Source organism: Ascaphus truei, chromosome 14 (genome assembly GCF_040206685.1).
Source record: "Ascaphus truei isolate aAscTru1 chromosome 14, aAscTru1.hap1, whole genome shotgun sequence".
NCBI classification, from domain to species: Eukaryota; Metazoa; Chordata; class Amphibia; order Anura; family Ascaphidae; genus Ascaphus; species Ascaphus truei.
Genome location: NC_134496.1, coordinates 35,193,811 through 35,211,382, shown reverse-complemented (window position 1 = coordinate 35,211,382; position 17,572 = coordinate 35,193,811). Strand labels below are relative to the sequence as shown.

Below are 17,572 nucleotides of genomic sequence, written 5' to 3'. Positions count from 1 at the left end.
TAAAGTTGCTCTTTAACATTTGCTGGATTCGGACAAAATGAAGGAAGGATAATTTTCTGATTTAAATGAAAAAATTATACCACTTTTGACAAAAACTCGAGTACTGGCCTGAGTACTACTTTATGTTGAGAACACCAAGAATGGTTATTTTCTTGATAGAGCTTGTAGTTCACTTATTCTACGAGCAGATGTAACTGCTACCAACAAAATGGTTTTCCACTTTAAGTTTGCAAGTGAGACCTGTTTGAGTGGCTCAAACTGCGCTTTTGTGAACGTCTGTAGAACTAGAGGCGAATCTCATGAAGGGAGTGAGGACCAAGTTGAGCCCCTCAACCTGAACCACTTGCATCTATGGTTAGCACAATCCAATCTTGGTCTAACAGAGTCTGCCCATGTTTTATATTTTCTTCCTGTTCCTACCATATCCGTGAATGTTTTAGTCGACTTGATAGTCAGATTATTTGATGCAGATCTTTTCTTGCTTTGTCCCACTGACAAAGGAAATTGGTTTGAAATACACGCATACTGTATGCTATCTGGTCCACTTGACTACTTGTATAGTGGAGGACAGGATACTGATTAGCTTCATACAGTGTAGAGTGTGTATGTGATCGCTATTTCTGATGGATGTCGTATCTTTTATCAGACTTCATCTTAATCGTTGGGAAGAACAACAACTCCTTTTGCCGTGCAGAATTGAACTCCTAGGAATCTTAGGTATTGAGAGGGCATGATTTGACTCTTGGCTTTGTTTGTCACCCATCCATCAAATCTTAGAAACTCCATCACTCTTGCAAGATATTGCAGAAGCAAAGTTCTTCCCTGTGCTTTTATGAATATATCGTCTAGATAATGAAAAATTTGTATCGCCTCCTTTCTTAACTCTGCAACTAAGGTCACTAGTACCTTTTGTGGAAGTTGGAAGTTCAGCGAGACTGAAGGGAAGCACAGCAAACTGATAATATCTTTGGCTTACTGCAAACCTTAAATATTTTTGATGAGGGACTGGTATGGGAACGTGAAAATAGGCATCCTTGAGATCCACTGAGACTATCCAGTCAAGCCAAAATAATTGTGCTTAGGGATTCCCTGTTGATACTTTTGAGGTCTAAGACTGCCCTGAATTAATTGTTCTTCTTTCATACCAGAAATAGTACTGAATAGAAACCTTAAAACCTTTGATGCGATGGAACTGTTTTTATGACTATATCGATCACCCAAGAGTCTTTGACTGACTGCGTCCAAGTGTCCTAGAAATAGTGGATTCTGCTACCGACCCAAGACCACTGTACTTCTCTCATTTCATGCGAATCTTGAGCCTCTGAAAGGATTACCTCTTCCTTTTGGGGCATGAAAAATGTTACTCTTCCCTCCCCTCCAAGGCTCTAACCTTGCAAAGCCCTTGCCTGGTCTATAGACTTTCATATCCCTGTTCTAGAATCTATCAGTTTGAGTTGTAGAACTCACTTGTCATCTCTCCCGAGGCAAGAATATACTCTCTCATCCTGATGCTTTTTTCCAATTATGGTATCCAATCATTAAGTGGTAGCTGACCTTCAAAGGGTAATACACATAGCTTATTCTTGGAAGCGGAATTCGCACTACATGGTCTAACCTGAGAGCTCCAGCCACCGACAATGCTATAGATTTACAGTAGCGATAGCCTGACCGAGTCCAATCACCCTTCCATGATGAATTCTGTAGCTAACTTCCCTTTCGAAGGCACACTAATAACAGATCTTTAAACCACTTTGTCAAGAGCTTCCTCTACATTGGAAATCCACAATTTCATTGCTGAAGATATCGAAGTTATTGCCACTGCTGGTCTGCAAGACACTCCTGCTGCTATGAAGGATTTCCTGATAGCGTTTTCTATTCTTATATCCATAGGATCTCTGAAAGAATTAGCATAGTCAACCAGTAAGGTTGTTTACCTGGCAATCCTAGATATGGTCGCGTCTACCATTGGCGGATAATTCCAGGATTGCACATCCATTTCTTCAAAGGGATACATTTTGTCAAATTTCTTTGACATTAACACCTTTTTGTCTGGTTGAGACCACTCTAATTCAATCAATTATTTGACAATGTCATGTACGATGAACGTTCTAGATTTCTTCTGTGTTCCCTTAAACATCCAATTCCTTGAATCTGTAAGTGGAATCGAGTCACCAATCTCTAAAACTTCACGGGCAGCCTTGATTAGAGGCTCCACAAAATCTATATCAAAAGTAGACGACTCCTCTGCTTCCATCTCTTTATCTGAGGATTGAAATCTCATGTCCATAAATCTGACTTGATCCTCTGAAAATTCTGAGGAAGAATCCACTGGTCTGTCTAGACTGGTATAGTAACAAGTCTTTTTCTGACCTTTAACACTAGATTGAAAGACTATCTCAATGTCCTGAGTTACCGCTTCTTTTATATAAGAGAAAACCTCAGACTGTGTTCCTTTGCGATCGCTATTCAGACATGATTCACATATATTCTTGCTAGACAATACTTTGTCTTTTACATTGCCATTTCCTTTGTGACAGTCACCACAGCTCTGACAGTTGTTTCTTCCAATTGCGAACCTCGAGCACTGAGCCAGATATTTTATATGAAGATCTTGCCATCACTTCCCCCGTCCCACCCCAACCCCCAAAAATAAAATAAATGTCTAAACTATTTTAAACTTTCTTGGTCTTACTGGTACCTTAGTACCAGAAATTGGGGATGAAGCAGTATCCATAGTTAGTAGAACAGATCTTCTTAGTGCTGTGTGGAGAGTTCTGTGGTTCTTTGTAGGCACATAGTCGGAACGACTTTGCAGCTTGTCTCCCACAGAGCCCCCCTGAAAGGCAAAACCCTAAAGGGTTGTGGATCGCAGGGGCTTCAAGGGGAGAGAGAGTCCCTTGGCTAGACTTCAAGTAGTCAGGCAATCCTCCAAAAATACTTAACTAAAAAATAACAAACTACTAAACTCCTAATCTCAGCTTGGTAGGACAAAAATAAGACTATCTGTGAGGAGGAGAAGTGGCAATATCTAGGGCCTCCTATATGCGTAAGTCTTTAATTTGTCCTATCCCAACTAGAAGGTGGGCCATTGGTGCCCACTGCAATGGAGATGCCCAGGAAATATTTATAACGTTATCACACCAATAAAGCATGATGAATGATATTTCTGTTAGGACAGCTTTAAATTAGCTTATATTATTACATTTTGGAACTATAGAAATACAATGATGATATCTGAAGGAGAAACCTATATATATAATGTAGAAAGTACACTTTACATAACATTTGTGGGTTTAGTAAAACCGGAAACTAATCTACTTATTCAACTAATGCATGTTCCTATTATTGAAAATTAAAATTAGAAAATAAATCTATAAACACACAGACACACAGATTTTGATTCCTTTACTTACATTCATTAATATCGGGGGGGAAAACAACAGCCAGGCTCATCAGTATTAGAAAATGTACCTTTTATTTATGATGGCATAATGGGTACAGGCCACCGTATATAAAGTGGCTACGGTTTCACTTTTGTAGTGTAGAGTATTGCCTATCCTCAAATCTTAATATGTAAATCTGAAGTTTGTGGGGTTGTAGATGTGGCCAATCCGATTCGTCCGTGGGTCTGCCCGCCCACCCGCGACTCTCATTGGCCTGCGTGGCTCTATGGCTCTGACGTCACCCAACTGCCACTCTTCTCCTCCTCACCCAACTGCCACACACACACACACAAGCACCCGGCCACTGTCCTCTTCACCCTGCTCACCTCACCACCCTAACCCCCCCAGCTCACCTCCCCACCCTAACCCCCCCAGCTCACCTCCCCACCCTAACCCCCCCCCAGCTCACCTCCCCTCCGGCTCCCCCCATCACCCGCACCCCCAGGCTCCGCTGCTCCCTTCTGTCCCGCTCACCCCTACTCCCGCTGCATGGCCGCTGTTCCCGCCGCACTCTCGCCTCCTCCTCCTGCCTCTGCCGGTGTATGTTGCGGATGGCGGCGGAGGAGGGTGGGGGGTACAGCGCCCGAGAAAGGCGCCGCTCGGGACTGTGGGGGGCGGGGCCTGCGCCCGAGAAAGGCGCCTCTCGGGACTGCGGGGGTGGGGGGTTGGGGCCTGCGCCCGAGAAAGGCACCGCTCGGGACTGACATGTCTGTTTGTCTGTGTGTCTGTGTGTCTGTGTGTGTCCCTCACTGTTTGTGTGTGCGACGCTGTGTCCACCCCCTCCTGTCCACTGTCCCCCCCTTCCTGTCCACTGTCCCCCCCCTTCCTGTCCACTGTCCTCTGTCCCCACCCCCCCTCCTGTCCACTGTCCCCCCCACCTCCTGTCCACTGTCCCCCCCACCTCCTGTACACTGTCCCTCCCTCTGGGGGGGGGACGGAGAAAGAGGGGGAGCACAGAAATAGGGGGAGAGGAGGGAGCGGGAAATTTAACTCACGGGCAACGCCGGGTATATCAGCTAGTAAAATATAAGCCCTGTTCAATAAACTTTATTTTCCACCCTAAAGCCTACTCCATTACAAAGTGTGCCTTTCTATTTTATGTTAGTATTGCTGAATCAAACATGTAACATTTTGTTCTCAGGGATAACATGAAGTATTATTCATACCTAATTCCGCTCTTCCATTCTCTTTTCCCAGAGAGGTGAGATTTATCGGTCTGATGTGTTTGATCTTTTCCCTGGAACATTTCAAACAGTTGAAATGACCGCGAAGGTTCCTGGCACTTGGTTACTACACTGTCACGTGACTGACCACATCCATGCCGGAATGGAGACTACATACACTGTACTAGGTAGGAGCCGCTCATAGAAGCTTGTATGGGAAGATTCATAGGGGCGTATTCACTAAACCTCGATAATTCAGTGCATTTTCGAGCAACTTTGCATTGATTTACCGCACTTAAAAACAGGTGTGTCAAAACGGTATTCACTAAGAAAGAACCCAATTTTTTTAAAGTTCGGTCAAAAAATGCAAGATGGCACGACTTTTTTTTATCCAAGTGTTATCGCACTGAAAGTGTTTGTTTAAACGGCAGCCTGGAAGAGATGCACGGAGAGAGCTGCATCTCCCTGCACGGCTCTTAAGGCGATCATGCAGTTTAAATGTTCATTTTAATAATAGTGTGCGGAGGCAGGTGGTCTCCTGACCTGAACCGCATTGATTTCAGCCTTGGGGACCCCGTTTCCTGAGTTACAGGCCCCGGTATGGGGGTGACGGTATCCCTGCCATTTTAAAATCCTATGCGTCACGACCCACGTGACCGGGGGATTTAAATACTGCAGGAGATACCAGCACCCCATACCGGGCCTGTAACTTGGGAAGCAGGGGGTCCCCGAGGCTGAAATCAATGAGGTTAAGCTCAAGAGACCCCCTGATCCTGCACTCTATTATAAAAAATCACATTTAAGCAGCTTCATTACCTTAGCAGCTAGCCACTACAGTAATTAAGTTTTATGTTTTTATATTTTAATAATAGTGTACGGAAGCAAGGGGGTCTCCTGAGTTTAACCGCATTGATTTCAGCCTCGGGGACCCCCTGCTTCCCAAGTTAAAGGCCGGTATGGGGTGCCGGCAATGAAGGGGTTAAGGCACAGTCGCTGGTTTATTGGGGGTAGAGCGGGTGAGTGAAAGAGGTACTTGGCTCAGGGTGGGTGGCTAGGCCTACCAGGAAGGTTGCTGGAGGAGTTAACCCCTTTATTACCATAGCGGTGGTAACTGCTATGGTAAATAAGGGGTAAACACCACCCGCTACCCACCCGGTAGGCCTAACCACCCAGCCTGGGCCAAGTACCCCCTTCACTCACCCCTTCCACCCCAAATAAACATTAAAATATCTCCTAACAATAAACAACCTACCCACCCCCTTTACCCCCAACAACAACCCCCCCACCCAACACATACAGTACAGTAATGGACAAAATTACTATTATCCAAATATGGATAATAGTGCATTTGCCCATTAAAAATAAAACCAACCAGCATAAATAAAGTTCTACTTACCCTTGCGAGCTTGAAGGCCGCCCTCGTCCTCCACCATCCTCCGTGGGCTGCAACATTACAATAAAAAAAAACTAATGGCCACTAACCCCTTATACCCCTTTTACCCACCCGGGAGGCATAACCACCCTTCCCAGGGCAACTATCCCCAGCCTCATCCCCGTCTACCCATTGATTGCCACAGTTGTAAACCATTCCCCCAATTTGGACATGGATTGCCACACTGACAATGAGTGGACAAGCGAAAGAAAACAGGCACAAAATAAAACACATTATATTTAAATAAAACAAGCATTTTACAATAAACCAATTGTTTGGCACAGTGGTAAACCATGCCCATAATATGAGCATGGTATGGCACTGAATCAGCCAGCTACAAATAAAAAAATAAGCACAAAATAAAATACATTACATTTCAACAAGAAAAAAAATGCCAAGTAACCAATTGATTGGCATAGTGGTACACATTGGCAGACAATGGGCAAGCTAAAAAAAAACGCAACAAAAAATACAATACATTACAATGAAATAAAAAAACTAATTTTGCTTTAAAATGCATTGCTTGTCAATGTGCTTATCTATACCCCAAAAGGGGTATAGATAATAAACACATTGGCAGTCAATAGGCATCCAAAAAAAATTCCACAATGAAGTAACATATAATCAATGCGTTTCTTAACTTTGCTGTCTTCACCCCATCCTACTCGAGCACCAACTCTTGACCCTCGAGGCAATGCTCCTCAACAGCCAATGCGAAGAAGTCTGTGATCATATCTTGATTGAAGAGACATCTCCTCGGTAAGGTCTTCTTTCTTTTCTTTCCTTTCTTCTTACCCTGTAATCCATTGGGGCATCGGCTTCTTGGCATCAAATGAGACAAGACAAGCCTTATATAAGGCCTGTGATGTCACATTTGAGTGTCAAATGGTACACCCCCAATCTGATTGGCTGGTGTACCATGTGACAGATTTTTTTTTTTAAAGGACGTGACATCATCAAAAGGGAGGGAAGCCAATCAGGACAGATATACTTCTCTCCCTTTAAGATGATGTCACAAAAAAAATCCCATTACTCCAACCAATCGGAATGGGAGATATACCATGTGAGGCATCACATGGTACGCCCCCAATCTGATTGTTTGTAGTACCATGTGACAGCTTCCATTTTTTTTCCAAGGGATGTGACGTCATCTTAAAGGGAGGGACGTCACATCCTTTAAAAAATATGGAAGCTGTCACATGGTACTACAACCAATCAGAGTGGGAGTGTACCATGTGATGCCTCACATGGTATATTTCCCAATCCAATTGGTTGGAGTAACATGTTATGGCAGCCATTTTTTTGTGACGTCATCTTAAAGGGAGGCAAGCATATCCTTCCTTATTGGCTGGCTTCCCTCCCTTTTGATGATGTCACATCCTTAAGAAAAAATAAAACCGTCACATTGTATACCAGCCAATCGGATTGGGGTTTACCATTTGACACTCAAATGTGACATCACAGGCCTTATATAAGGCCTGTCCTGTCTCATTTGATGCCAAGAAGCCGACAGGACAACATCCGTCCCATTGGGACAACATCCGCCCCATTGGATTACAAGGCAAGAAGAAAGAAGGACAGAAAATAATGAAGAACTTACCAGGGAGATGTCTCTTCAATCAAGATATGATCACAGACTTCTTCGCATCAGCTGTTGAGGAGCATTGCGTTGAGGGTCAAGAGTCGGTGCTCATGTAGCACGGGGGTTAAGATAGCAAAGGTAAGAAAAGCATTGATTGTATGTTATTTAATTGTGGATTGTTTTTGGGATGCCCATTGACTGCCAATAAGTTTATCTATGCCCTTTTCAGGGTATAGATAAGCACATTGACAAGCAACGCATTTTTAGGCAAATGTTTTATATTTCATTGTAATGTAATGTATTTTCTGTTTTTTTTAGCTTGCTTATCGACTGCTAATGTGCTTATCTATGCTCCTTTAAGGGTCTACAGTAGATATGCACAGTAACAAGCAATGTATTTTTTCCCCAAATGCTTGTTTTTATGTAACTGTTATGTATTGTATTTTTGGTCCTTGTTTTTTTTTTTTTTATGTTGCCCATTGACTGCCATAGTGGCAAACCATGCCCGTATTATATGGTTTATTGGCATTTTTTTTCTTATTGAAATGTAATGTATTTTATTTTGTGCTTGTTTTTTTATTTGTAGCTTGCCCATTCGTTGCCATAGAGACAAAACATGCTCATATTATGGGCATGATTTACAACTGCCAATCAATTGGTTTATTTTCAAATGCTTGTTTTATTTAAATGTAATGTGTTTTATTTTGTGCCTGTGTTTTTTAGCTTGCCCATTCATTGTCTGTGGCAATCCATATCCATATTGGGGGCATGGTTTACCACTGTGCCAATTAATGGGTAGCGTGGGTGAAAGGTGGGGGTAGGGTGGTTAGGCCTCCCAGGTGGGAAGCGGGGAAGGTTAACCCCTTAATTACTATAACGGTTACTAACCGCTACGTGATTAAGGGGTAAGTGGCCATTGGTTTGTTTTTTTAATTGTAATGTTGCTGCCCACGGTGGACGGAGAAGACAGGGAGGAAGCCGAGGATGGCCTTCATCCAGGCAGTGGTAAGTAGAACTTTTATTTACTTTATGCTGGCTGGTTTTATTTTTAATGGCCAAATGCACTATTATCCCTATCTGGATAATAGTAATTTTGCCCATTACTATACTGTATATGTTGGTGTTGGGGGGGGGGGGGGGTTGTATTTATGTATTGCACTGTAATGTTTTTTTGAATGGGGAAAAGCGCTATTAGCCATTTTTGGTTAATAGCACTTTTACCCATTCTGGTGTTGTGTTGGTGGTACAGGGGGTGGGTGAAGGTGGTGGGTGTTTAGGCTTTGCGGGAGGGTAGCACGAGACGTTAACCCCTTCATTACCTTAGCGGTTTTAACCTGTAAGGTAATGAAGGGGTTACATTCTACTGCCGCCCTCCCGCAAGGCCTAATCACCCACCCTGGGGCATCTGCAAGTTTCACCCACCCCCTGTAACAACAACAAATCAGTGCCTGCTATTTAACCCTTTCATTACCTTAGCGGTTAGCCGCTAAGATAATGAAACTGGATGCAATGTATTTTTATTCCACAGGATTGATAACGGAGGGTCTCCGGTATCAATCCTGTGCAATAAAACTAAAAGAAACTCCTTTTATGCATCCAGCATGTAGCTGGCGCCAAATTTTGCAAGTTTGTATAGTACTATATGCTTATCACAACTTAGTGAATAGCAGTTTCTGGCAAAAAATAGGATTTCGGGCATTTTTGTTGCTTACGGCACAGCTTGTTTTAGCCAAAGTGTTATAGTACTATAAAAAGCCATTTTAGTGCAATATTGCACTGTTATCGGAGCTTTGTGAATAGCAACACAGGCAATATCAGGGCATTTATAGTGCTATAAATTACTTATTGAAGTTTAGTGAATGAGCCCCATAGGCTCTTGGGGGCCAATTCTAGTAGCTCTGAAGTTATTACCAAACCACACGTTTTGGCATACACAGAAGGAGCAGAATTAAATGTGTAAAAAAAAACGTATTCTCTATTGCAAACCGCATCTAAAAAAAAGTCAAGGTGAAGATTTGTACTTCCTGTAGAAGCAGAATGACCTGAGGTGGTGCTACAGTAACTCCATCACCAGTCTGACTTATGGGTTTTGGTTGAGAGAGCACTTTAGAAGCAATTTATCACACTTTGGAGTTACGAGAATAGGCCCCTGAGTCTTTTCAAATCTCTAATCAGGGCACCAGGTTTATGTAGCAACCAATAGCCTATTCACAGATGCATTAATCAGCGTGCGTATGTAGGGTATACCTAAAACCTGGTGTGGCCAATCATCTCTGAGGAGATGTTTCAAAACCACCGAGTAGAACTGAAGCTATAGACATTTTGGTCTATTCATACAAGACAAAAAAACATGTTCAGATTTTGCAATTAACTAATTTTTACCATCCTTTTTATCATACAGAAAATTAAACTTTACTTCAGTGACTTATTACGTTTTTACCTGGGCAATAAGGTTTGCAAATCAACAAACAACATGAACAACTCTACAAGAATGAATCTCCATCACTCCAAATTCACTGATCTCAATAAAACAGTTAATTACTTCTATGCAAAGTCTCACTTCTTCAGCAACAGGTAACCATGGTGGGCTCTCCATCAGAAAACAAACAGAGTATTCTGAAATCACTTCCAGGACTTGCTGACCGAGGAGGAGGAGGGGGAGAATATATATCTATATATATATATCTATATCTATATCTATATACAGTGGTTGACAAATCACCAAAAAATCTACTCGCCAGACAAAAAAAATCTACTCGCCACCTAGTACCAAACGTGTGCTGCTTGGGCCAATATTTACTCGCCCGGGGGTTAAATCCACTCGCCCAGGGCGAGCAAATGTATAGGTTTGTCGAACACTGTCTATATATATATATATCTATATATCTATATATATAGATATATATATATATATATATAGTTATATAGATATATATATAGATAGATATATAGATAGATATATATATATATATATATATATATATACACACACACACATACATACACACAACTGGAGACAATACTAAGTTGAAGTCCTCGTTGTCAGAAAAAAAATGCGAACTGTTTGAAGCGGTTTAGCCTTTTGCACGAATTCACAGACACGAAATGAAACCGTTTAAAAAAAATCCTTTCCCGCATGGTTTGGACATGTGAGAAGGGCTCTTAGAGAATAGAAAAGCATGCACATTCAATCAGGAATGGCTCTTTCCACATGGACTTGCACCACTCGTAGCTACTAGAATATTCCTCAAAGTATATTTCCTTCAGTAAACCGGCAAACATGCGAGCTCAAGTCAAAACATCTTCATTTTATTTAGCGGTTAAAATATATTTTCTCTCTCCATGGGGGGAGGAGCCTCTTAAAACGCATTTTTATATATCTTCAAAATGTACAGTGAAGTTAAGGCATTTAACTTAAAGAGGTAATCCAAGCATTTTTGTTTGCTTTATATAGGATTGTAACTGGGGTCTCCAAAGCTGAACTCCATTAATTTCAGCTCCGGGGACCCCCTGCTCCCAAAGACACTTGCCTACATAGTAGGAACCGGTAGCCGCTCCAGGGTTCACATTATGGCAGATTTTTAAAGCTGCCGCGCCATGCGGGCCAATTGGAAGCCGTGACATCACCCAGTGTGGCTTCCTATTGGCCCATGTGAAAAAAGAATGTGTGTGAAAAAGCGCTCATGCTTAAAATATAATTAGTGAAAAACTACTAATAATGATTACAAAAACCTTAAATAAAGGACTAGACATCCTGATATAAATGACCCATACAGATACCAACAGAACAACAACAAACAAAATATAACGGCGCCTAGATAAAACATATATCTACTTAATTGATTACCCAATGGTAGTCCAGCCCTCACAGTCCAAGTAATATCCAGAGATGGCTTTCTTGGTGTCTCATAGCATGTGGGAATAAAAAAGACAAATCATAGTGCAACACTGGAATGCAGATTGGTATAACAAACAAACACTAACAACACAAAACACATAAAAACAGAATAGCTACAATAAAAACTGAAAACATTTAATGAAGAAATGAATGGTGTGATAACACTCAGTTTCCTTAAAATATAGGAAAAACACTGATATGGAGATCACTTCCGGAGGGTTAAAACTGAAATCCTACTCACGAGAAATAGATAGTAAGCCAGCACGTAGCAGCAACAGCTGCAATATAGCCTCCGTGGGAGATTCAGCGGAGAAGCCTCACAGGGCACTTCCAGACCTCATGCGCCTCTGCCGCGTGTCCCGCTGGTGCGATCACAGGCCCGCTGTGGCCATCGGATGACGCGATGCACATGCGTCGTGGCTCTGAATCCCTGTTGCACACTGCGCGTATAGTGCTATACCAGAAAGTCTCTCCAACGTCTTAGCAAACACTTGGAAGGCAATAATACCAAGATGTAACTTTGCCAAGTCTACATAAGTGTTCAATACAGTGTAAAGAACCACCCTACGCGTTTCATGGCACTCGGTCACATGCTCCTGACGAAGTGGCAGAAAAACCTAAAGTATTGCTGATCACTGGAATTGAGAGGGGTTGCTACAGTATGATTTAGGATTAGCTGTCACTGATGTTATATGATACTGACATTTAGTGCACAATACCTGTTTGCCCTTCCACTTAACATTCTTTCGATTTACAGGAAGGGAAGACTCTCTTACATTACCCCTTCGAGGGAGGATTGCACCCTCTCTGTCACTAAAAAGGTTACACATTAGCCAGTGTAATGGAAAGTCCATTGCACAACGCAGCACAATGATTAACTCACACAAGCTCAACCTGTATGTCAGGTAGGTTCGATTAGCTGTGGAGATAAAGAAACTAATATCCCTTTATTTTTTGGCAAACCCCTGTGTGGTTTGTTGAAACAAAGTAACAAGTAAGCGGCTGTCCTAGGATACTTGATTTCAGCAAAGTGGAAACTGGAAGAAAAAAGTATAAAAGTAATATTACACTATTATTTTTCTAAGGAGAACTGACACAGTTGCTCTGCTGCAGTTTTAAGTGGAATTGTTTGTAATATCTCAGGAGTGGGTGTTGTTTACAGCAGTTTTTTGCTTATAGTTTTCAGGGGTGTATACGATTGTGCCATAAAGTCTTGAATAGGAGAGAAACACCTTAGGTACCAAGCACAGTGGATGCTGAAAAAGTTTTGGCCCTATATAAGGAAGAGTTAATGGAAAGATTACAGCTAATAAGAAATGGAAAAGCAATAGAAAAAACACAATGTTCAGAAATTATAACCCTTTAGTAAATTTACAACCCTCCTAGGATTTGGCAAGAAAGTATCAGGTACTATCTCTATTAATTAATCTGTTCCTTGTATTTACATGTGTATGATTTTCCCATCCATCAAAGTTCTACTTCCATTAGGTCAACAAATTGACTAACGAACAAGAAGTTTACAGCATATAGTATCAGACTTGACATTACTCGAGCCAATATGGAAACACATACGGGAGTTTTATTTTTATAATTACCTCTGGGACACAAAGAGTTTTGTTTTCCTGAAGTGGCTGGATGACCACACACCACCATCTACAATAGCAAGAAAGTGCTATCATTTCATCAACTCTTTATAGATGAGATCTTTCTCGGTCTAAAGACAACAATTTGAATTAAATATAAAAATGTAGGTGCATACTATACTGGACCAATGAGCGCCAAAGCGGACAATTACCGTGGAATCGGCTAAAAATGTCCATTGACTTGAATGTCAGTTTTACAGCCAATTGGTTCCATTTACCTGTGTCTGGATTTACAATGATTTATTGCTGAGCTACTTTGAGAATACAAATTTGCATTTTCTGTGGGTTAAACTGAAATGTTAAAAGAATGTCTAAATAAAGGTAATCTTAACATGAGAGCTAATGAGAACTGGATGTTGCACTAAAGATGCCTTTAATTAAGGTGTCTTGAGTTTTTAAAATGGTACATTTGGTATATTACAGATTAAATTAAGGAGATTAAGCAAATATAGGACAGTGATTATTTTTTAGACAACAGTAACTTCTGTTTGAGTTAATATACACAATCTCCTAAACTTCTAGATGTGTGCTCATACCTCTTTTATTTCCACCTGTGTGTTGAAATGCCTGCTTTGTGACCTTGCTCCCAAAGACAGCTGCCAGTATCTATATTGCAGCAACAGAGATATCTGAAAATGCAGTTTAACAGGAAGTACTCTCTCCCTGATAATAATTCCCTCATCCAAATTCTAGTCAATGGAAGTTTTCGAAATCTCCAGATTTTCCATCCCAAAACTCCCTTTTATATGTTGTCCATTATGCATGCTTGTCACTGATCAAAATTAATGAACAAAGCTTGTGTTCATTTATATGCAACCTTCTTTAAACCTATATTTGCATAGTTTTTTTTAATGCCAGATTATATCAAGTTTCATGATCTGAGACGTGTGAGATGTTCAAAGCAGTTTGCAAACCGTGTTTGAAAGCCTGGGTTTCATGTGAAAAATGTTGCAAAAATGTTTTAATTTCACCAATACTTTGCAATACGGAGATCCAGACCACGAAATAGGACTTTTACTACAGGAAGGAAAGCGTTTCACATGGAGAGTGGAGGATTAACTGTATACACACCTGAGATATTTGGGACATAAGACAAAGCTACAAATCAGACTGTTTTAGAAGCTATCATGTGATACTGTGATATTTTCTGTAATATGCATATGTAGCAAGCTTTATTTTACCTACTGATAATGCAGAATATCGCGTCATAACACAGAATATCAAAGCGTTTCCATAGGACTCAATGACAGTAATAACGCGGAATATTATAACACATCCCACTATGGCTCACATCCACAAAAGGGTGCTAAGTTTTAAAAAAAAATAAGAAGATTAAGCAAATATGGGAGGATGATTATTTTTTAGAGTACAGTAAACGAATATTTTCTGCTTACATTGATGCAATAACTTCTGTTTGTGCTGACATACGTAATCTCCCACACTTCTAGACGTGCACTCATATCTCTATTTTCCACCTGTGTTGAAATGCCTTCCAGCATCTATATTGCAGATACATCAAACTCTGAAAACACAGCTTTTCTGGAAGTAAGGTTTATATTTACTTTTAAAAAAACCACACAGGACTACTGCATGTTGTGCAATCTAGAAATGCATAGCGCATCCGGACTGACTACCTGTTAACAAGGGAAACTACCTGTTACTAAATAATAATATCTCCCTGAAAATAATTCCTTAGTACTGTACTAGTTAGAGGCTTTTTTTAAATGTTGGCCAGTATGCATTCTTGTCACTGATCAAGGTTAATGAGCAAAGAGTGTGTTGTTAACTTACATTCAACTTTTTTTAAACATAAATTTGCAATGTTTTATGCTTGATTATATCAGACAAAAAGAAAAAGCAGAGAGAGCGCACAGAGTAAGAGGTATATACATTTATACAGCAGGACCCGCTTCTCGGCGCCCCGCTTTTTGGTGATCTGCCGATATGGTGGTACCGAGAAGGGTGCCGCCATGTCTGCGTATGCGCAGAATGGGGAAGTCCGAGGTCGCGGGGGGTGCAGAGGTTGTGCATGCGCAGAACGGAGGTTGTGCATGCGCAGAAGGGGGAATTGCTTGTCTGCGCATGCGCACACGCCGAAAATCGTCAGTTCCGCTTTTCGGCGATTTTTTCGCTTTGTGGCGGGGCCTTAGAACGGAACCCGCCGCATGCCCAGGGCCCTCCTGTATAGATAAAAAGTCCCACTGGGTGCACCACAGCAGTAACAGTGTATAAAGAAAAAAAATGAGAGCTAGTTTGTAAGTTATTTTGTTACCATTTTTTCTTTATACACTGTTACTGTTGTGGTCCACCCAGTGGGACTTTTATCTATATAAAGGTATATATACCTTATACTCAGTGCTCTCTCTCCGCTTTTTCTTTTTGTGTGTCTTGCTGTGTGAGCCCCTTCTGGGAGCTCACACTCTCTGGGAGATTAAGGAATTCTCCTGCGGATGGCAGCACGAGTATAAAAACATTTTCTTTGAGGACATCTCGAGCGTGGATTTCCTACCAAAAACTTTTCCAGATTATATCAGGTTTCATGAGCTGAGATGTTTGACATTTTCGTAACAGTTTCTGAAATTGACCCTTGGTTTCACGTGAAAAATGTTGCATACATTTTTTTGTTTCACCAATATTTTGCAAGACTGAGAGATGCGTGAAATAGGACTTTTACTACAGGAAAGAACGCGTTTCACGTGGAGAATGGAGGGATACCTGTGTACACACCTGAGATATCTGACAAATAATCCTGAACAAACATACAAACCAGACTGTTTTAGAAGCTATCATGTGATACTGTGATATTTTCTTTAATATGCAGATGTAGCAAGCTTTATTTTACATACTGATAATGCAGAAAACCACGTAATAACGCAGAATATCGAAGCGTTTCCATAGGATTGAACGGCAGTAATAACGCAGAACACATCCCACTATGGCTCAGAGCCACAAAAGGGTGCTGAGATTTAGCATGTTTTTGTGGATTTGGCCAATGAGTGCCAGTGTGAGCAATAATGTGTCTACATCTGTAAATAATATGGTTCGTGTGCTGCCATTCAATATGATGACAGTGTTCATGCTAAACATGCATCTAGCACATGTATATAACATATATTACTGAGATCAAACATGGAGCAAGCATTGTTGCCAAAACATTTTGAAATAATGTCTATTTTCACCTCAATAGACAATTTTACTGGAACTGAGACTGCTGTTTAGTTTGGCCACAGATAAGACCTTGTTTGCTGATCAGATCTAATGAAACAAGGGCGTGGGTAGCAACTATTTAAAAAGATAGAGATGCAGTTTGTGTGTTAGAGTGATCCTGGCAGCTCAGTGATTGGGAAATGAGGCTCCTCACAAGATGCCTGCTGTTTCTTTCATATTTTGGATGGATGGCGGCAAATGAAGAAAGAAAATATTACATTGGAATTAGAGAAACTAATTGGGATTATGCTCCTAGTGGGATGAATATCATATCTGGCAAATCAATACCCGATGATGAGTAAGTAAGACGTATAAAACTTGTGTTATATAAATGAATCCTGATTTAATTGTTTCATAATAGTGTGGAATTACTGTACTTACATGTCAGGTACTCACTAGGACCTATACATTATGTATTTATATCAGACAAGGAGTTGGTATTTTGATATGACAGCATGAACCAGTTTCCCCAAATTAAATGGAAAGTGACAATTTATGTGACTGTGGCTTGCTGTGTAATGTTGTGTAATGGTAACTATGTAACCCTGTTCTCTAGCACAGAACACTCTCCCCTCTCACTGTCTATTACATTATTTTCCTCAGCTCCAGATTAGGTATCTCTAACCGAAGCATCATTTAATGAATTATTTGAAAGTGTTGGTGTGCACCTTTACATCCGTGCTGCAAAATTAAAATGCACTATATAGACTCATGGTTATTGTTTCTTGCTTTTCTGATATTAACACAGGGGTCGGGGCTTTAAAAAAAATTAATTAAGTGATCTGCATAGAAAGAGATGTATTTTTAGTTAAATATGTTCAGCATCCCAGACATAAATAAGTGTATTCTTGTTTTTTGTGTTACTGTACTTCATGTGTGTGTAGTGCTACTGGTAACAGAAGTGCTATATATAGTAGTACAAGTCACATACACTGATTCCCAGCCACCAACATCTTACAATGTATTTTTTGAGCCTGTGACAAACAACATGGAAGTGACTCCGGGCCAACCTTAGTTCTTGACCAGTTGACCACCCCTTCTTTGTTACATATCGCTACGTCACATAGATGAGGGTGAAAGAAGACATACATACATCAAATTCAACCTGAGCTAGATTTAGGCGACAGATACTTATCCTATATTTGTCTTGATCAAAATACTGTAAATACAAACAAAAAACCCCAGTGACACAAGATTCAATGAT

At 40.8% G+C, this 17,572-nt stretch overlaps 2 protein-coding genes across 3 annotated transcripts in view; both read left to right on the top strand.

Moving 5' to 3' along the window:
* LOC142465936 (ceruloplasmin-like) overlaps positions 1–10,167 on the top strand; it is a 48,451-nt gene extending 38,284 nt beyond the window's left edge. Inside the window, exons 18-19 of one of the 2 annotated variants that reach the window (XM_075570414.1) lie at positions 4,641–4,794; positions 10,022–10,167. In XM_075570414.1, the coding sequence (XP_075426529.1) occupies positions 4,641–4,794; positions 10,022–10,029 (162 nt within the window). In that variant the 3' untranslated portion in view covers positions 10,030–10,167. Of the gene's footprint in view, positions 1–4,640; positions 4,812–10,021 lie in introns of those variants that run through there. The other variant, XM_075570412.1, reaches the window with a different exon arrangement.
* Positions 10,168–16,466: 6,299 nt separating this feature from the next.
* The window catches only part of LOC142465935 (ceruloplasmin-like), a 30,244-nt gene continuing 29,138 nt past the window's right edge, over positions 16,467–17,572 (top strand). The window contains exon 1 of the mRNA XM_075570411.1: positions 16,467–16,666. Coding sequence (XP_075426526.1) covers positions 16,509–16,666 — 158 coding nt within the window. The 5' untranslated portion in view covers positions 16,467–16,508. The remainder of the gene's footprint in view (positions 16,667–17,572) is intronic.